General features: G+C 44.7%; 1 protein-coding gene across 1 annotated transcript in view; it reads left to right on the top strand.

Moving 5' to 3' along the window:
• Positions 1-20,856, top strand: part of LOC128343943 (E3 ubiquitin-protein ligase TRIM7-like) — a 41,370-nt gene extending 20,514 nt beyond the window's left edge. The window contains exons 7-14 of the mRNA XM_053293379.1: positions 5,034-5,524; positions 7,013-7,108; positions 7,434-7,664; positions 13,170-13,343; positions 14,061-14,083; positions 14,394-14,512; positions 16,394-16,426; positions 18,395-20,856. Coding sequence (XP_053149354.1) covers positions 5,034-5,524; positions 7,013-7,108; positions 7,434-7,664; positions 13,170-13,343; positions 14,061-14,083; positions 14,394-14,512; positions 16,394-16,426; positions 18,395-18,912 — 1,685 coding nt within the window. The 3' untranslated portion in view covers positions 18,913-20,856. The remainder of the gene's footprint in view (positions 1-5,033; positions 5,525-7,012; positions 7,109-7,433; positions 7,665-13,169; positions 13,344-14,060; positions 14,084-14,393; positions 14,513-16,393; positions 16,427-18,394) is intronic.
• Positions 20,857-21,317: the final 461 nt, after the last annotated feature.

Below are 21,317 nucleotides of genomic sequence, written 5' to 3'. Positions count from 1 at the left end.
GCCACTGATGAAAAATGCATCAGGGTGCCCATGGAGATCGCAGCAGAGAATCAGGGATCACTGAGGGCTTTTCTGACCATGTGTTTGAACCCTCTTCTGTTACCATCCCCAGCCATCTCAAGGCACCTCACTTCAGTCTTCCCTCCCTGTTTCAGGAAATAGTCCTTCACTCGCACATTTGCAGTGAGCAGGAGAATGGAATGTCAGCCCACTGTCCCCTCTTGGCCTTAGTTGTTTCATTCCCATTAAGAAAACAATGGATACACTTCCTCAATAAACCCTTAGGTGTCAGTGTTTCACCAGGAATAACTATGCCAAATGCATTACCTGAAATAACCTGCAGGCATCACAAGTGTCCCCTGGTCAAAACAAATTTTGGGCATTTCTACAACTGACTGCATGGTGGCCCTCTCTCTTTCCCCTTGGAAAATACACTAGAAAAGCCATTCCTCTCTATTCCCTATACAGAGGAGGATGCTGGCTGAGCAAACTAGAGTTCACTATTTCTCAAGGGAATCGTAAAAACTCACTTTGTTGGCATAAAGTATATCCACAGGAACTCAGATAAGGCTGAACACTCCCTCCACCCCACTATTGTTAAGCTGATGGTCTGGCATGACCAGAGGAAGAGTCGTCCCGGCATCATGTTTGTGTTCTTTTTGTCAACGACGTTCACAGCAAAGAGACATGTCCTGTGTTTGGCTCAAAGGCATGTTTTGGCCTATTTCTAGCCCAAGCACCAACAAATGGTATGCTTAGGCTCTGGCTATACCACCAGCTACAGCTATTCCTCCAGCTTTGATTCCTGTTTCCAGATCTAAACCGTGCACCACACCTGGCTGCTGCTTTAGAGAAGAGGATCCTAGACTAGAGAACCAACCGCCTTTAGACTTTTCTTGTAACCAGACCCTCAGAGGCGTAATTATAGGGGGGGCAGGGGGGGCACGTGCCCCGGGCGCCATCTTTTCTGGTCACATGGGGGGCGCCGACATGACAAAAAAGTTTTTTTATTTTTATTTTTATTTTTTTGTTTGTTAATACAAATGTTTCCTGCTCAGCGCAGCAGCGCTGCAGCAGTCAAGGGAGCGTGTAGGCAGCCCATCCCCCACGAGCGGTCCCTTCCGCGCCGCCTGCGCCCCCCCCCATTGCTTTGCTGGCGCCTGGCGGCCAGTCAGTGGCCTGGCTTGGCGGCGGGCGCTTGTGAGGAAAAACCTAAGTATAATGTAGTATGTTGTGGCGGGGGGGGCGCGGGGGGCGCCATTTCAGTGCTTGCCCAGGCGCCATTTTCCCTAGTTACGCCTCTGCAGACCCTATCCTGGTCACCCAGCCAGCTTGCAAGTAGCACGCTTACCTCTCCTTTACCCTGCCTTCCTACTTGGTCCCTGCGAGGAAAAAAACAGGAATGGCACAGTCACCATGAAGTAGCGTTCCATAGAAACCTTCCTCCCCCCCCCCTTTTTTTTTGATTTAAAATGAAGCCCTAATCATCGGGGCAGGTCAGTGGAGGGAAGGTCAGCACCCACTATCCTGCAAGTGTGACCAACATAGCATTGAATATTAGATTAGGTATTACTAACGACCTACTCTCCTTGCTCCCCACTCTTTCCCCCTAAGTCTAAAGCTGCACTTCAGGCTCTTTTTCTAGCCAGCCTTAAGCTGATCTGTTAACAATTCAGACCTCAAGCTAAAACACTTGTCCGTGAGTCTCTAATTGATACAGTGAGTTAAGATGTTATTGTTTTTATTACTTGCCTAACTTTTTTCATTTCCTGTACCCCAATAAATCTGATTATACCATATCTATATCTCAGTCTTCATTTCCAGACCAAAGCTTTGCATACATCAATACCGCAATAGACTGTTCACCATAGTTTCGCTAGTTCCCCACGCGAGCCCAACAGTATTCTTGGGGTGTTCCGCTCCAGAACAGTTCTATTAACAAAAACAAGAACAAAAATGGCAGGTGAGGGGGGGAAAGAAGCAGGGAGAGGGAACGAGGTGTGTGAGTGTGTGTGTGAATGTGCACACATCTAAGTGCCTGTGTATGTGTGTAGTATAAGAAGCAGGGAAGAAAATTCAACACAGAACAGGGCAGCCTTTCCTCAATCTTTTCAGAAATCCTCCAGGCCTAGCAAAACTGTTGAGTTTTCGTTTCAGATCCCGTTTTTTTCACTTCTCCTACTCTTTGTTTGGTACAATGTGTTGGAAGGCTTCAAAAGTCTTACATGTTGAAATTTTCATTTTGGTATGCATTGTCTCTGCTCTTCACTGTACAGGTGGAGCTCCTTACTCGTGGATTTGTTATCCACGGTCAGGAAAATGACACCCAACCTCTGCATACATGTGTGTGTGTTGGGGGGACATGTCGACCTCACGTATCCACAGGTTGGAGGTGGCTGGAAATGACCGCGGAGGTAATTTCTGGCCACCATTTTAGGAATTGGAGCCACAAAATGGCTCGCGTCAAAAAAAACCCCAACCCCACAGTTTTCAGGGTGCAGTGCAACTTGCGAGGAGCAGCAGAGACAGGTAAGGAGCTCACCCCCGTGGAAATTGGCCGATTTTCGGCCGAAAATGGCCAACGGGAACCTAAGCCTCGCTATCCCATAGGGATCAATGATCCGATATTCGCAGTTTCCATATCCGCACTACAGCCACAGAATACAACCCCATGTTCATGTCTGTTTGTTTGTATGGCTTGGCCTGGGGGAGGAGTCTGGTTCTGTGATTGGTTAGAGTTTGAATTCTATCCTCTGTGTGTGTTGTATCTTCACAAGAGTTCCAGCCTTTGAGAAGAACAGAGGTTGCTTTGGTTTCTCTCCTGAACAGGAGATTGTTCTTTTATTATTTCATCTTTTTGCAAATAAACACAAGCCTCATTGTTATGCTATGCATTCCTGTTTTATTCTGCTTCATTACACACTTATACCATTAAGAAGAGGGGAAAACCATAAACCTCCTTTCCTCCTAAAATGGCCTTGTGAGGAGCTGTTGTGAACTCCTGCATGCAGACACACATACACACCACTGATTATGAATTTAGTTCACTTTCTTCAAGGTTAAATTTGTTTTCTGGACACTGGATTTGTATTTTTTTTTATTTTTCCTCCCTAAAAAGCCTTTGGGGAATAATGTGGGGGTGTGGCCTATTGCAGATCCCTGTTTTGTTTTTCCTTTCCTCTCCCCACCGACCCACCTCGCTGGTTAGGGCTTCATTTTAAATAAAATGAAAAAGAAGGTTTCCATGGAACGCTACTTCATGGTGACTGCCATCCCTGGGTTTTTGTCTGTAGCTCACTCATATAATCTTACCCTGCAAAACCAAACTTATATATAATTAAAGAGCATGAAATTTACTGTCAGTCACCAGAGGAGGTTTCCCCTTTCTTTTTTGCTACACACTTCAAGGAACAGAGTGCATGCAGTTCGTGAAACATGCCTCCTGCACACTCATTTCCACACCTCTCAAGGGGTAGGTTCCAGCACTTTGTAAAAATGTAGTATCCTTACTAGGCTTAATCCACAAGCTGCCACTTAGAAAAATCTTGTTTTCTTGGCTTGTGCTAGGTGTATCCAGTTCACATCTTTGCTAAGAGATACCGCCTTCATCTAAACCAGAACACTGAAAAGCAATGGCAGTGTTGGACTTTCCTTCCTTGTTTTTAGTTTCAAGTGGCTGAAGATAGCGCATATACTTATCTTACCATTTGTTGACCTTCTATCTGTGGGAAGATATTTTCAAATGTGCTTGAGCAGCTAAAAAGATTAGTTTGAATAGTATCAAGCTAGCAAAGTTAGATGGTGCTGTGCTGTTCGTATCTGGTACATTCTGTCCCTTGCCTTGAAGGTGCTTGACTATGTCTGAGTGGGTGAGAGAAGTCACACTTGAGAGCATCTGGGACCTTTTGGGTTAAAAGGATGTATTTGCTTGTATGCAATGCGCAAGTGTGGAATGCACTGTTAGCTAACGTTTGTAAACCGCCTTGGGGTTGTTTTTAATTAAAGGCAGTATATAAATTTAACAATCAATCAATCAATCAATCAATCTCAGTATAAAAGAGATGTAGAAACTGCTAGAGGGTGCAGCTGTACCCAGTGAGCTTTGATTGCTAGCAAACTAATAAAGCTCTGTTTGAAAATGTGATACTGGTCCCTGGTGTAAATTCCCTAACCAAGAAAACGAACACAGGGAGAATCCCTGACCTTCTGACAATGCTGTGTGTGTACAGTGGTGCATTTAGGAACTGAAAGAAAATGCAGGGTTGAGCCTGGAAACCTGCTTCATGACATTTGAACAACCTTTGTATATGAAAGCTCAAGACATTATTGCCATGGGCAGCAAACACTCATTTTATCAAAAGCTGTGGTTAGTCTTGGTGGTTTTTATCTTCTGATGTCATTCATGGGCTCAGTTGTTTACCTCATTGGAGGAAATGGATTGAAGGAGATCTTGAGCACTATTCATGCACCCATGAACATTGAAAAAATGTTGACAGGCTGTGCTTTTGTGAGGGGCATATATAAGGTCACTTTCTGGTTCACACACAGCTCTTGCAATTATTATGCTGGAGGATGAACATCCAACATTGGAAGGTTGTGAGACAATTCAGGAAATTCTGTATGATTTCAATCGCAGAATTTTCAACTGAGAAAGGTGAAGAGGAGGGCAAACCACAATGCTCAGTGGGCTTGGGCACTACACCATCCATGTGTAATATATGGGCACATTCTTCAAAATAGGAGACATGCCATAAATCTAAGTTTCAACCCACATTAGTTGGAATCTGAAGGTTTACAATACTGAAGCAAGTTTCACATCCACGGCACGGATTTGCTTTTGAACCCCACCCGAGAAGCTTTTGAGGGGCTGCTTTGAGTCTTGCAAATTAGCTTGGTTACTGGTTAGGTACTTTTCAGCAGCACTTGGCGCGGGAGAGGAACGCCCCGTTGTGTCTGCAAGGAAGCCCCGCCCGGATGAGAGGAAAGCGAAACTCAGGCTCAGCCTCGTGTCTGGTCACTGTGTGTTGTAGTTTGAGCGATGGCGGCTCCTCGCTCCAGGAAGATGGAGAGAGGAAAGCGCAGCTCAGCCTGTGGGGATTCAGCCATGGCCGCTCCCCGTCTCAGGAAGAAGTTCAAACATGAAGCCACTTGCTCCGTCTGCTTGGAGTTCTTCCGCGATCCAGTCATTTTAGTTTGTGGGCACAACTTCTGCCGGGACTGCATTGCTCAGTGCTGGCAGAACTCCTCTGCAGAGGCTGCTGCCTGCCCTCAGTGCCGAGAGAGCTTCCAGCCCAGCGACTTCAGGCCAAACAGGCAACTGGCCAATTTTGTTGCCATAACCCAAGAGTTGAGTGGGCAGGTGAGGCGGGAAGCAGGAGCGGGGAGAGGCTGCGAGAGGCACCAGAAGCCCCTGAAGCTCTTCTGCAAGGACGACCAAGCCCCCATCTGCGTGGTCTGCGACCGATCCAAGGAGCACCGAGCCCATGATGTGGTTCCTGTGGAGGAGGCTGCCCAGGAGTACAAGGTGGGGCTTTGCTCTTTTGCAGCTTGAGGAAGAATGACCGGTGTGTGTATTTTGGAGGTGTATTACGGACTGGGCCCAGGACTCAGAGGAACTCTGGGCACTCTCTCTTCCCGGAGGAGGGTAGCAAAATTTCATGAGTCCCGGCCTGACCCGCCTCCACCCGCTACTTTCGCTGAGAGTGGAGGCAATGGCGGCAGGAGCGGGTGAGTGTTCCCCATTGCCCACCTTCCCTCATTGCTGTTGGGAGAGGTGGTGGCCAGGTGAGCAGGCACGTGCTTCCCATTGTCTGCCCTGCACTGACCCTCTGCTTGCTGTAGCCAGGAGGGTGCCTGGGCGGACAGGCAACGGGAGCATGTGGGGCGGGAGGTGGGCTTTACCTGGGGCTCCCCGACCCTTCAGCCAGCCCTTGGGAGAAGACTCGTCCCTGTAACCATCTGTCGCTTCATGCGCTTTCTCCCGGTCTCCCAAATGGCTGCCCCACCACCCCTTGCATCTGCATGCTTTCTCTCTGCAGCTGGGAGATGTGCAGCCACAACCACTTCCCCATGAGGCCCCGGTACAAGTGCTAATATGCCCCCAGCCCCACATCCCCTAGGGACAACCCTGTGGGCAGCAGTTCCCCCTCTTCCCTGCTCTTACCCCGCACATTTCAGCCCCTTACTGGTGCGGGGGGGGGATGAACGAGAAGGCAGGCACGGTGAGTTGATGGCTAGTGGGCAGTGGCAGGCAGCGCTCCCCCCAAAGTAAGTCCTTAGTCCTCCAAGTTCCCCCAAAGAAAAGATTAGGCCGTGATTATGGCACTGCAAAAAAAAGGGTGCGGGAACCAATATTCACTTCTGAGTCCCTTTAGACCTCACTCTGCCACTGTTCCAAACAAAATCTCTTTTTATATAGACTGAGATCACTACTACTACAACAAATATTTATATACCGCTTTTCAACAAAATTTTCCAAAGCGATCTACAGAGAGAGAGAGAGAGAAAGATGAAAGTTCCTTGTATCTTTGTTCTTTTCTTCATAAGAAAAGATTCTACCGCTGGATGTGTTTTTGGAGAAGAGAAAATATGGTTGCATCACATTGTAGGTAAAAAGTGAACACCCAGTTAAAATTTCTTTTAAAATGTCCTGACTCGCATCCAGTGCAGAGAGATGCAAGCTCACTAGCTGTGTGAGAACCATCACTGTGTCTGTGCTTGTCTGGAAAACACGATAGTGGCTCCTTGCGAAGAATGCTGTGTGACACTGCGTGGAGCCTAACTCTGGTGGAGTGCAGTGTCACGCAGCATTATTCACATGAAGCAAGAATGCTCAAGGTGGCTTACAATGCATGCGCAATCAATATACATAACATGTATGCAGAATGTTACATTAAAAGAAAGCAGTCCAAATGTACAGCACAGCAGGAAGAAAACAACAAACGCAGAAGATTATGGAGGGAAACCCAGTTCTGTGAAAAGCAATCAAACTAGTTCTTCTTCTCCCTTTAAGGATCAAATCTATAGTTTTCTGGAAATGTTGAGGAAGGAAAGAGAGAAAATTCTATCATATAAAGCGGACACAGAAAAGGAAAGCCAAAACTTGCTTGTAAGTATCATTCTTACTTACTATAAACTGAACTAGAACCAATAAGTGGACAAAATGCAGAAAGGATCAAAAGCCACGAGACAGCCGTTCTTCTCTAACTCTGCTTGAGTGGAATTCCCCCCCCCCCCCCCGGAAGGCCATTCTTAATGTGGGCCATTGTAGGTCTTTATGAAACTTTTTCCTTGATTCCTGCTTGTCTCATTAATCTCTTGAAGTGTTCAGAGAGCTCTTCCAATAGAATTCTCATTGCCTACCTCTTGACTCTGGATTTGAAAATTCAAAATGTCAATGCACTGGGCTGCTTTTCTCCTCTTCCCATTTGCAGACTCTAATAGAAGCAGAGAAGCAGAAGTCTGTGGCTGAGTTCAGACAACTACACCAGTTTCTAGAAGAACAAGAGAAGGTTCTGCTGGCCCAGATGGAAGTGGTGGAAGAGGAGATCGGGAAGAAGAGAGATGAGCACATGGCCAAGCTCTCAGTAGAACTCTACTCCCTTGAGAACATTATGCAGGAGATAGAGGAGAAATGCCAGCAGTCAGCAAGTGAGCTCCTGCAGGTAAGACACTGGCAGGAACAGCAGAGGCTCTTCCACAGAGGACAGTTGGTTGCAAACCTCTGTGTACCTCCTTCATCTCTACCAGAAATGAAGGGGCCCAGTTTACAGTGCTGATCAGGAGGTCTGTTATGTACAGAAGCATCCAAGGGAAACAGGATGGCATGTTAACCTTTATGCCCACTGTTCTGAAAAAAGGGTTGCTTCCACACCCATGCTCTGTTTAAGTGGGCTTTTCCATCCTCCATTCCCTCTCTCTGAGAATCCAGCCGATGTTCTTGCCAGCCTGTTGCATTCCACTCTTCTCCATCTTATCCTCCTGTCATTTTTCAGACACAATCCCTGCTGCAGAATGCTCTGCAGGGCAAGATGGTAGATATGGAGTGGGAATCAGATCTGTGGAGCACGGTGTTATGGTGGGTGACGGGGGACTGGGTTTATGAAAGGAAAATTTGCAGTTCCATATAAGTTTGGGCATGTGCTCTTCAGGACAACAGGAAATAGGCTAAATAGAAAATCGTATTTGTATCGCAAATTGAGCTTTCTTGTAACTTGCCGTCTAGGCATGCACACTTTCCCTTGGTCTTTGAAGCCCAACTCAAAATGGGGAGGATGGAGTGCTTGGCACCAATGTAGATGCCCCACGTTACCCATGTGGGTGTATCACGGGCAGTTTGCACATCCTTACAGATCACATGACATGTTTGTTAAGGCATCAGCCTTGGGTTCCAATTTTCTAGTTTTGTGAAGCTTGAGCCAAAATGAGAGAATTGTGGTCTTCTTAAATTGGCTGTTTTTAAAAATATTTAATTTCTTTGGTTTGTGAAAAGGAATTTAGCATTGCAATTTCTACCCTCTGTGGAGGATCCACTCTGCTGCTAACACGAGACACAGATCTCCCTGACAATTACCCATTTAACTGCTGCCACCAAGTGGACTTTTGTGCTCTAGGCTGAGTCTGCCACAACTTTTCAACCTTCTGTTACAAAAACGATCAATGTGATCTAGTTGACATAGTATACCTGGACTTCCAAAAAGCTTTTGACAAAGTTCCTCATCAAAGCCTCTTAGGAAACTTAGCGGTCATGGGATAAGGGGACAAGTACATATGTGGATTGCTAACTGGTTGAAAGACAGGAAACAGAGGGTAGGTATAAATGGAGAGTTTTCACAATGGAGGGAAGTAAGAAGTGGGTTCCCCCAGGGATCTGTACTGGGACCAGATTTTAATTACTGTACTGGGACCAGATTTTAATTTATTCATCAATGATCTAGAAGCAGGGGTAAGCAGCGAGGTGGCCAAATGTGCAGATGATACCAAATTCTTCTGGGTAATGAAATCCAAAACGGATTGTGAGGTGCTCCAAAAGGATATCTCCAAACTAGGGGAGTGGGTGACAAAATGGCAAATGCTGTTAATTGTTGGCAAGTGTAAAGTGATGTACATTGGGACGAAAAACCCCTACTTCAAGTATACGGTGATGGGATCTGAGCTGTCAGTGGCTGACCAGGAGAGGGATCTTGGGGTCATGGTGGACAGCTCGTTGAAAGTGTCAACTCAATGTGCGGCAGCTGTGAAAAAGGCCAATTCCATGCTAGGGATCATTAGGAAGGGGATTGAAAATAAAACGGCTAATATTATAATGCCCTTATACAAAACTATGGTGCAACCACACCTGCAGTATTGCATACAATTCTGGTCACCACATCTAAAAAAGGACATTGTAGAACTGGAAAAGGTACAGAAGAGGGCAACCAAGATGATCAGGGGCCTAGAGCACCTTTCTTATGAGGCAAGACTACAACACCTGGGGCTTTTTAGTTTAGAAAAAAGACTACTGCAGGGAGACATGATCGAGGTCTATAAAATCATGCATGGTGTGGAGAAAGTGGAGAGAGAGAAATTCTTTTCCCTCTGACACAACACTAGAACCAGGGGTCACTCCATGAAACTATTGCAAGGAGGTCTAGGACCAACAAACGGAAGTACTTTTTCACACAACATGTGATCCACTTGTGGAACTCTCTGCCACAGGATGTGGTGACAGCCAACAACCGGGATGGCTTTTAGAGAGGTTTGGATAACTTCATGGAGGAGGGGTCTATCAATGGCTACTAGTCAAAGGCTGCGGGGGAGTAACAGCAGGAGAGAGGGCACGCCCTCAACTCCTGCTTGTGGCTTCCAGTGGCATCTCGTGGGCCACTGTGCGAAACAGGATGCTGGACTAGATGGGCATCCTTGGGCCTGATCCAGCAGGGCTGTTCTTATGTTCTTAATCTTTGGTAAGGTGTATAGGCATGGGGTGGAGAAAACAGAAGCTACAGTTTTACTTCAACTTCAACTCTGACTAACTCTCTCTCTCTATTTGCATTTTTGCCCCAACAGTTTTTCAAACAATCAAATTAGTACAAGTCAAAGTTTTCTCCATTTTTCAAACTAACTGATACAATTAAAATTCCCTTTCCCTCCAAAATCCAACCAGTGCATTAGCTAAGCAGGTTCCGCCCTAGTTGCATATGAATGGGAGACTACATGTGTGAGCACTGTAAGATATTCCCCTTAGGGGTTGGAGCCGCTCTGGGAAGAGCATCTAGGTTCCAAGTTCCCTCCCTGACAGCTTCTCCAAGATAGGACTGAGAGAGATTCCTGCCTGCAACTTTGGAGAAGCTGCTACCAGTCTGTGAAGACAATACTGCAATACCGAGCTAGATGGACCAATGTATATGGCAGTGTCCTATATTCCTAACTGAAATTGCTTCACAGAAGCCATGAACGTTTGACCCTGCCAGTTTTGGGTGTGTTTTTTTTAATTTAAATCTTTATTACAGTCATAAATAATTATAAACCAGCATAAAATACAGGGGGTGTTTACACAGTGCACAGTATAATGCATAACAATACATTAAAAAGCATTTAAACACATAAATATTGATATTATTGACCATTGTATCCTTTTGGAACGTCTGAGAGTGTTAGGGAGGAGGCACTGTTTTACAGTATTCCTGCTCCTACCTCTCAGACAGATTCCAGATGGTGTTGCTTGGAGACTGTTGCTTTTCAAAATCTGAGCTTATGTATGGCGTCCCTCAGGGCTCCATACTGTCTCCAGTGCTTTTTAACATCTACATGAAACCATTGGGAGAGATCATATGGGGATTTGGTGCGGAGTGTTACCAGTATGCTGATGACACCCAGATCTACTTCTCCATGTCAGCTTAATCAGGAGATGGCATAACCTCCCTAAATGCTTGCCTGGAAGCAGTAATGGGCTGGATGAGGGAGAATAAACTGAAACTGAATCCAGATAAGATGGAGGTACTTATTGTGTGGGGTCAGAACTCCAGAAACTATTTTGATCTCCCTGTTCTGGGGTCACCCTCCCCAAAAGGAACAGGTACGCAGTCTGGGATTACTTCTGAATCCACACCTCTGCCTGGTATCTCAGGTTGAGGTGGCAGCCAGAAGGGCTTTCTGTCAGCTTTGACTGATATACCAGCTGCATCCATTTCTTGATATGAACAACCTCAAATCAGTGGTACATACAGTATGCTGGTAACCTGCAGACTTGACTTCTGCCATGCGTTCTATGTGGGGCTGCCTTTGTAGGTGGTCCGGAAACTCCAATTGGTACAGAATGCAGCAGCCAGGTTGGTCTCTGGGTCATCTCGGAGAGACCATATCACTCCTCTGTTGATAGAGCTACATTGGCTGCCAATAGGTTTCCTGGCAAAATACAAAGTGCTGGCTATAACCTATAAAGCACTAAACAGCTTGGTATTTAAGAGAACGTCGTCTTCAGTATGACCACCACCATCCATTGAGGTCATCTGGAGAGGTTCGTCTCCAGTTGCTGCCAGCTTGGATGGTGGCCATACGGGGACAGGCCTTCTCGGTTGCAGCCCTGACATTGTGGAATGCTCTCCCTACTGAAATACGATCCTCCCCATCTCTGACAATGTTTAAAAAGTATTTGAAAACCCACCTCTCCACCCAAGCTTTTTCATCTTTTTAAATTTTTAGGTTTTAATCTTTTTTTTTTAACTTTTAAATGGTTTAAATTGTTTTAAGTTTTGTGTATGTTTTAACTTGTTTTATGTTGTTGTTAACCGCCCAGAGATGAAAGTTTGGGACACTGTACAAATTTGATACATGGAAGGTTGGAAATGGCCTTCACATTGGAAGTTTTTTTTTGCAAAAGTGGCCCCCACTTGGAATAGTGAAGATCACTAACCTGTGCAGTTCTTCCATTGGAAAAACAAATACTCAGGGCTCCCACACACACCCCAAGGTCTAGAAAATAGGAGAGAGAAATCAGTGAGCTGAGTGTTGTGGGATAAGTAAAGTGTGCCGTCAAGTCGATTTTGAGTCTTGGCCCCCACAGAGTCCTGTGGTTTTCTTTGGTAGAATACAAAAGGGGTTTACCATTGCTTCCTCCCACACAGTATGAGATGATGCCTTTTCAGCATCTTTCTACATCACTGCTGCCTGATATAGTACCAGCGGGGATTCAAACGGGCAACCTTCTGCTTGTTAGTCAAGCATTTCCCCACTGCACCACTTCAGGTGACTTTGTGGGATAAGTAGGGCTATGTAAATAGACAGTAATAAATTGACTAAATTGTGCTGAGATTACTTCAGTGGTTTAAAAATATATATATAATAAGTTTAATTAATATAGCCCACGCCACAGAAGTCATTGGGACTTTTTAAATCACAGAAGTCAGATGCAGACTAGCAGTTTTCTTGTCAGCATTTTGACAGGTAGCAAGATCACTCTCAGTTGAGCTATTTCTGAAGAGGTTTAAGGGACTCTCTGCCTGACAGATTAGAGAGGATGGGGGGTTGGAGTTGGGGGTGAAGAAAGATGCTACTGTCCTGAGCAGGCTGACTCAGAAATCACTGCTTCTCCCCACACTGGTTTGATAGCCTATGGGACAGAAGCGGGGTGGTGGTTTATTTATTTATTGTTTGATTTGATTTGATTTGATTTCTATACCGCCCATCCAAAAATGGCTCAGGGCGGTTTACACAGAGAAATATTAAGTAAGATAGATCCCTGTCCCCAAAGGGCTCACAATCTAAAAGAAACATAAGCTAGACACCAGCAACAGTCACTGGAGGTATGGTGCTGGGGGTGGATAGGGCCAGTTACCCTCCCCCTGCTAAATAAAGAGAATCACCATGTTAAAAGGTGCCTCTTTGCCAAGTTAGCAGGTGTTCTATGGGTACATTTTGAGTGAATAAACGGGGTAATGTTTTTTGGATTGCTTATGACCCTAGTGGAATTAATTATTTATTTATTTATTTATTTATTTATTTATTTTTGTTTGATTGATTTATATACCGCCCTTCCCAAATGGCCCAGAGCGATTTACAATTAAAACAAACCACTAAAACAGTCATGATGACCTTCGATAATGAGCAGCTTTCACCTCCCAAAAACCAGCTTGTGTAAAAAATAGCATTAAAATGCATAATAAGCAACGTATCCAACGTTGTCTCTCCAGGAACTAAGGGGAATGGCACTCTCCCGCCAAGAGAGACCAAGTGCACCCTGTGCACGGAGGGCGGGGCTTAGAGTGCCTCAAGTCACTGTCAAAGCCTTCTGTGGTGGCTACTACATGGGCATAGAGCCCAATGCTGTGAATGATGCTGAGCCACCAAAGAATCAAAAGTGGCAGGTGATCAACCTGCTTTTCGCTCCATTCTAAAGCCCCATCCCTTAAGAATTCACCACAGAGGAGGTGCTCACATTCAGATTCTTCTTGATTGACAGCTTCTACTTGCCAGTCATCACCTTGGGTGTATTTGGGCATTCATTCACTGATCACCTAATGGATCTGGACATCTTGGGACAATTTTTGGTGCCCTTATTTTCTTAAATAAGAAAAGAGAAGAAGTAATATTGGGAGTAACGTAACCTCCTCATTGTCTATTTGTATTTTTAGCTGTAGTTTAGTGTAAAATATGTATGTAAAGTGTGGAGAAAGGGAAACAGAGAGAAAACAGCAGCAAGGTAGCTAGATGGTTGGAAGTGGACTGCACGCCACAGGGAACAGGGCTGACTGTGGAGGTGTGCCCTGATGTGAGACTGAGGGAAATGCCTGCTGGAGCGGAGACCCTCCCAAAGTCAACCCCAGGCAGGTAGCTGTATCTCCAGATCACTCTTGATTTCCCCATGGCTGCTCCTAACTCAGGCATTTCCCCCCACACTGATTTTTTCAGGACTGTTTAAAAGCACGACTTTTTAAAGGCTCTTTTTCATGCATTGAAAGGTCGAACATCGGGGGAAAGCCAGGAAGGGCAGTTTGCCATCTGAATGCCCCATAACTGTAATTGTAACGAAGCAGCTATAAATCACTGGAAAACCTCTTTCTTCATTCTCTCTTTTCTTCTAGAATGTCAAAGGCACCTTGCAGAGGTAAGTAGATCCCACTCATTTCCTGTCCTGTTTCCGGGAAGGGTCTGGGTAATATCTGTACAACTTTAAAAAAAGTATAGCAGTAATGAGGGAAAATTGAAAGTGCTCAGTCTTCACTGATCAGGAAGCAATTCCAGGGCCAGAAGCCACAGGAAGGAAATTTCCAATTAAAGGCACAGTAGTTCTGAAAAGCTTCAGAAGTGCTCTAGTATGCCATACTGGACAGTCTTCTCCTCCCCTACACACAAATCAGCTGGAGAGAGGATTGGTCCTGGAGACAATTGATGGATTGTGTTGTCTTTCTCCACAGATGTAAGGAGAGAAAGATGTTTAAGAATTCCACAGCTTTTCCTCCTGTACTGAAATGGAGGATTTGGGACTTCTGTGATATAAATCCCTTCCTGGAGGGTGTCATGAAACAGTTCAAAGGTAAAGAGATTTTAAATGGAGATTACATTGGTGGAGATGTGAATGTGAATGACTCCAAGCTACTTCTAATGTTAGAAGGGCCAGGAAAATGGGGGCCTTTTGTTCCAGAAGAGAAAAGCCACTTTGTGATTTTCTTTTCTTTTAATAAGAATTTTTATTAAGAAGTAAACCAAAGGAGACAGAGACATCACCATAAAGACAATATAAAACCAATCATTTTTCATAATGAAAAGCCTTGGGATTTTCTTAAGGAAAGGTGGGGTATAAATTTAATAAAAAATAAAATAAAAATAACTAGTTCACCATGAAAATGACTCTGGGCTCAGAATTTGATTCTCTATAAATTTTTTGAAACAATTCTCTAAAAAAACCAACTCTAGTCACTTATAGCCATTGGTGCTTCAGGGTCTGTACTGTTTAATAGGCATCGATTTACAAAGAATAAACACATACATGCATGCATATTCCTGACCCCCCCCCCCCAAATAAAAATAAAATAAATAAAAGGTCTGGGCTAATCCAATTCTTCAAGGCATCTTCCCTTAATGGAAACACATTGATGTATCATAACTGGCCCGTCCAGTGTGAAGAGCCTCTCTTTCTTGATTGTGTCCCAATTGGGCCTAGATTATGATCTGATCAGGACTGTCACAACTGGCTTATAAGAGGGGTGGGAATTTCAATTAGCCCTATTCAGACCCTAATGTATAGCCTCCTGATCACGGATGTGTCTGCCATCACGGAAGCGTCTCTTGCCTCTTCAGATGAACACTGCTGTAACTGAGCGGCCAGCTACAGGTCATGTGTGATGGGGCCAGAGGGAACTTATGGCCCAATTTGAGGCAAGACACTCTACTCATGTGTAGTGTCTTTAAATTAATTTCTGAATAGGGCTACTGACAAATACAGTTGAATAAGTGTGTGGAATCCAGAAATGGATTTGTTCCTTTCTTTACCTAATTCCAGAATGCATATAGTAAGATTGGGCCCCAAGCAAATATATTCCCCTTTCCCCCTTCTTGTGAAAGTTTCGCATTGACATTTTTCGCTCTGAATTGGTTCTGGCCCCAAGGCAACTAAAGTTAGTAGTGAGAAAATTAGTCGAAGTTTCTTGTTGCTAATTTAGGTTTAAATTATTGGTATTTAGGGAGCTTCATGTCAACTACCCTTTGCTGGAGTGGGGCCCTTAGACTTAGGAACATAGGAAGCTGCCATATACCGAGTCAGACCATTGGTCCATCTAGCTCAGTATTGTCTACACAGACTGGCAGCGGCTTCTCCAAGGTTGCAGGCAGGAATCTCTCTCAGCCCTATGTTGGAGATGCCAGAGAGGGAACTTGGAACCTAGATGCTCTTCCCAGAGCGGCTCCATCCCCTAAGGGGAATATCTTACAGTGCTCACATGTAGTCTCCCATTCATAATAATTCTGGGGAGGACTCTGGTCCTCCTAGGTTTTCTAGCTTATTCTAATCGAAGGACTTCGTTCCTTAACATACACATAAGTAAGTCCTATTAATTTCAGTGGGACTGCTTGCATGTAAGCCTGCTTAGGATTGCAGCCTTACCCTTTCGCACTGCCTCTGCCTGCAAGCATCCTGCTGGATTTGAGGCCAGACACAAAGCTTCTCCTCAAATGCCCCAGCCAGAATGCAGAAAACTCAACATGTCACATACACTTTGTAAACAAACACAAGCATCAGGGGTAAAAAAGACCACGCCACAAGTTAAGGGTAATATCTGCATTTGTTCTTTCATTTGAAACAAGACACAGAAATAGATGCTGCAGAGTATAAAATGGTTTTTTGTTTTTTAAGTTTCAAAATTTGCTAAAAGAACAACAGTATGTGATGGTTGGTTTCTCTTCTGCTTCTTTCCCCCAGACACTCTGCTATCTGGGTTTCAGCTGCAGAAAGGTAGGTTGTGGGATCGGATGGAGCAAAAAGTTCACAGGAAGAACAGAGACTTTCGAGGAAATGGTCTGCTTTGGTGTCATAAGAGTTCATCGGTTCTGTGCTGGGGGCTCTGGCACTATCAGTGTGCAAGCTAGACAGACACTGATGGGGTCTGAGCTGTTGGTGATTAACCAGGGGAAGAATCTTGGGGTTGTAGTAGATAGCACAATGAAAGTATCAACTGAGGGTATAGCAGCTGTGAAAAAGGCAAATACTTTTATCCAAATCCATGGTATGGCCACATTTGGAATACTGTCTGCAGTTCTGGTCACCCTATCTCAAAAAGGATATTATAGAACTGGGAAAGGGGCAGAAGAGTGCGAACAAAGTGATCAGGAAGCTAGATCACCCCTCTTATTTATTTATTTATTTAACACATTTCTATATGGCCTGTAACCAGGTCTCTTGAGGTAAGGCTACAACATTTGCCACCTTCTCTGTGAACCTCACTTCCACAAGACCAGAGGGATGATTCTACTGTACTGTATTGTAAAACAGTGCCGTTGTGTTGCTGCTTCGAAGGTGGAGGGTGCGACGAGTGCAGCGCTGTGCTTCCTACATGGACAATGTATCACGCAGGCACTAATGCAGCATTAATCTACATCCTGTTATTTTTCTCCCTTAATCTAAAATGAAAAATGCCTTGAAATGCTTTACCTGTGGCTGTCCTGCACTGATCATGGGGTTGGACTAGATGACCTTCGAGGTCCCTCCCTATTCTATCATTCTGGTTGGATGGTATTGATTACCACTTGCATATTTGTCACACGCAATGGTAGCTTCAGTTGCATAGACTACATGTGTCTACTCCAGTAAACGGACAAATCTGGGACTTAGGTCCACTCTTCTGCCTTTGACAGGCATCTGAAAGCAGGATAGTGATGAAACTGGACCACACCAGAGCATAAGACATTCCGTCATATCCGTTTTTCCTAAATAAGTTGCTCTACCAAAGTATAGCCTACTCTGACTGGCAGCAACTCAACAGGAAAAGACACTGCGGAAGTTAGCACTCCACAGTGATGGCAGTCAGTGTGTGCAGGTTGAAGGAGATTGGTCCCTGGTTTATTACTAAATTTGGCACATAATCCGATGAACTCCCTATGCCTCAAAACATGCTTGGCTAATTATGCATTTGTTCCACATGCCACCTTCTGAGAACAGGAATCTGCTATGGAGAGAAAGAAGACACACGTGCTTTTATGGGCATCTTTGCCTTTTTGAGCTGTCCTGAAGGGCAACTGAAGCAAGACGTAGATCTTTTCCCGTAAAGGACTGAAACGTGGGTTGTAATGATGAGGAGGGAATGTTCTTTTAACTCTCCTGCTTCCAGCTTCTCCTGAAGTCTCAGGGCTGCTGAAATGTATGGAAAGTCTGGAAGGAGCAGCAGAGCATTGCAAATGGGGAGGGAGCAGGGTCAGCATCTGCTGAGGCCCACGTCCCATTAGGGGGCCCAGTGCCAATCTCTGGAGTTTCCCGGCCCTGCTGGTCTGTTGCTGCCTGTTCACCTGCTGGCTTCTAGAAAGTGAGCAGAATCCTCCGCTTGCCCTGTGCTCTCCCTCTAGGGGATGCTGCCAGTGAGGCTGAGCAGAAGAGGTGAGTGGGCAGGCAGGAACAGCAGCAGTGGCAAGAATGAGGAGGGGTCACTGAGTGGATCTTGCCCATGGCCCCTTCCACAGGACAGATGGGCCCTAGAATGAGGGACACGACAGTCCCGTTGACCTTGCAAGGCAAGTCTTCCCTGTGATGTGCTTATAGGCCCGAAATATATTTATGGTGGGGATTGTAAAAATAAGTAATTTAATATTATTCCACCTCATCAAAAGCATATATAAAAGCAGCTAACAATATCTGGATGTGAAATAGCTCCACCAGCTGATTCTGTTTCTTCTCTCTTTCCTCCTCTGCACACAACACAAACCCCAACAGCAAACATCACTCTGGATCCAGACACGGCTTATCCTGCTCTCATCCTGTCTGGGAATAAAAAAAGTGTGAGAGGTGGAAACAAAGATCAAGATCTGCCTGACAATCCTGAGCGGTTTGATGAATGGGAATTTGTGCTGGGATGTGAGGGATTCACAGCAGGAAGACATTGCTGGGAAGTCAGTGTGGGAAGTGAGGAAGCATGGTCCTTGGGAGTTGCCAGAAAGTCCATGAAGAGAAAAGGTGATCTCGAATGTAGTCCTGAGGAAGGGATCTGGGATATTGGGAAGTGGAGTGGTGAGTACAGGGCCAATATTCCAGATAATGTTCTTACTCTGTCTCTGAGTGAAGAGCCCAAGAAGATCCGAGTGTCTCTGAACTGTGCTGGGGGGCGATTGTCTTTTTTTGACGCTGACTCGGCAACCCTGCTCTACACCTTCTCAGAAGCCTCATTCCCTGGAGAGACTCTCCTGCCCTTCTTTTATGTGTCTGGAGAAGGCCGTTTGACTCTCTCACCCTGAGGCAGCCCAGGAGTGGCGATAGAGTTACATAAAAACTCTGCAGTTGCAACATGCATACAGTGTCCTACCCAGGTTCAGGCTCTGGGACACTTTTTTTCTCCATTTGAGGAGAATAGAGATTTTGGTGTGGGTTGAGATTTGTCTTTTTAATAAGCAGTACTCTTCAGATTCTAAAACATAATTTTCCCTCAGAAGAGGTTTGTATCCACAAACCAGGATCGGTTGACTTGACCTCCTGTTCCTAGACAGGGCCTCCTTTGCCGCCGCAAGCTTTGTCTTGGTGGCGTTCATCACGCATTTGGTGTGGGAGGGGTCATCACTACCCACTTGGCCTGGCAGACCTGGAATCCTCTGAAAGGGAGGGAGAAACCTCTCTTGCATGAGGGGGCATAGGCAGCCATAATCGAAAGACTGCTAAGCGCCACAGCGGAGGATGTCAGGCAAATGGCCGAGAGCCTGCTGTTCTGTCTCCCTGGTTCCCCCAAACTAGCTCTAGTCACCAACAGGGAAGGCGTGGGGGAAACAAGCTGAGTTTGTGAAATTCGTGAAAGTAAGCACCACAGAAGCACAGAACAAACACTTTTCAGCACCTGTTGGAGTGAGATAGGACAAAAAACTGAGGTTGTACGAATCGCTCCTCCCTCCTAGTCATGTGAAAGTTCTGTTATTGGCCCTGTCTAGGAATAGGAGGTTGAGTCAATCCATCCTGGTTTGCAGATACAACCCAAACTTCTGAGGAGAATGACCTTTCAGGTCAGTATCAACTATTCATACTATTAGTGTCAACTTTATTACAGTCTCTGACCAGGGCAAGTAGGGTGGGGTGACGGGGGAACAAAAGAAACAGTACAAAACTGCAAATAAATCAAGAAATAAAGAGATACACATATTCATAGTAATATAAACACAGTGTGGTAAAAGTATTCATTAGGTAAAGGAATATCCTAACCAGATGAACACCTACCAGCATACATGTATACCTGCTGAACTATGCTCACCACAGAAAAAAGAAAGAAAAACCACCTGTCAGCTAATTCAAGTTTGTGTGATCATCTATTGAAATTTGTTTGTGTTTAGACAAAATGCAGCTACATTGCTTGGAATTTCATCATTCTGATTAGATAACTGACACAAAAAGGTTTGGTTGCCCTGGAAAATTGGTAGGAAAAGGTAATATATTTACTGTGGATATCAATATAAAAACCACAATAAAGTAAAACGGCTGTTGTTCCTATGTTACAAGAGCAGAGATGTTTAGCATATGGTACTTTCCTGAATTGCCCCTACAAAACAGCCATTTGTTGTGCATTGAAACATACTAATGTAAACACTACAATACTTTGACACCAGAATCAAGCAAAGATGCCTGGCTGACCTAGTCTTAATAGATTGATTACCTAAAAAGATGCTTCTGTGAATGTGACTCTGATCAATTTGGCCATTATGCATATGTTTTATGTATGTGTGAATATGAAAGTATTGAACAGTATGTTCTGTTCTTACAAACAGCAATTTGGAGGCATTTAAGATTTTTATTTTATTTTATTTCATTTTTGCTGAGTTCTTTGTCTAGTCCTTCACTTGGCTTTCATTGCCTGCTTACCTTTTCCAGAGTGGAAAGTATTGCAACACGTCTATCTGTATCCCATCCTTCTGTTGCACACAGGCAGATCCCTCAAAACATGTGACAGATTACAAAATCAGCTTCCTCTAAAGTTTCATTCAACATTAGCTGGAAAAGAAGAAATAACGACTAATGTTGCAAAGTTCTGTGTGGTGGCTAGGAATGTTAGGCATCAGGTAGTAGACCAGCTCATGTAACTTGGGGTTTATTTGTTATGCTGAGACATTATACCAAACTACTGTAAGCACTGTTGATTCTTATTTGTACATGTTTTGATTTCTGGTCTTTGACTGTAAATAAACTTGACTTGACTTGAATAAGGATGCATGAAAAGTAGGGCTAGAGAAGGACAGGCATTGAAATGCACTGGCTCCTTCCAGGGTGTATGCTGACTCTGGTGTAGGGACTGTTTCCAAATGTTCAAATGAAAAAGGTATGATGGCCCTTCAGAATGGTAACAGGCATTGGTGTGGGTTGTGATTCTGCACTCAAAACAACACATCTCACGATCAAGCCAGATTGATATAGTGGAATGCACTAAGATGATTTGGATTCTACTCAATTTCTTCCCTTCATCAAAGAATGAATTGGATTTGAGTAGAATTTGGATTCTACTCAGTTTCTTTCTTCATCAAAGACTCCTGAGGAAACTTGGCAGTCATGGGATAAGGGGGACAGGTACATGTGTGGATTGCTAACTGGCTGAAAGACAGGAAACAGAGGGTAGGCATAAATGGAGAGTTTTCACAATGGAGGGAAGTAAGAAGTGGGTTCCCCCAGG

Source organism: Hemicordylus capensis, chromosome 2 (assembly GCF_027244095.1).
Source record: "Hemicordylus capensis ecotype Gifberg chromosome 2, rHemCap1.1.pri, whole genome shotgun sequence".
In the NCBI taxonomy this organism is placed as follows: Eukaryota; Metazoa; Chordata; class Lepidosauria; order Squamata; family Cordylidae; genus Hemicordylus; species Hemicordylus capensis.
The sequence above is the reverse complement of the archived record's forward strand: the minus strand, read 5'-3'. Positions and strand labels throughout refer to the sequence as shown.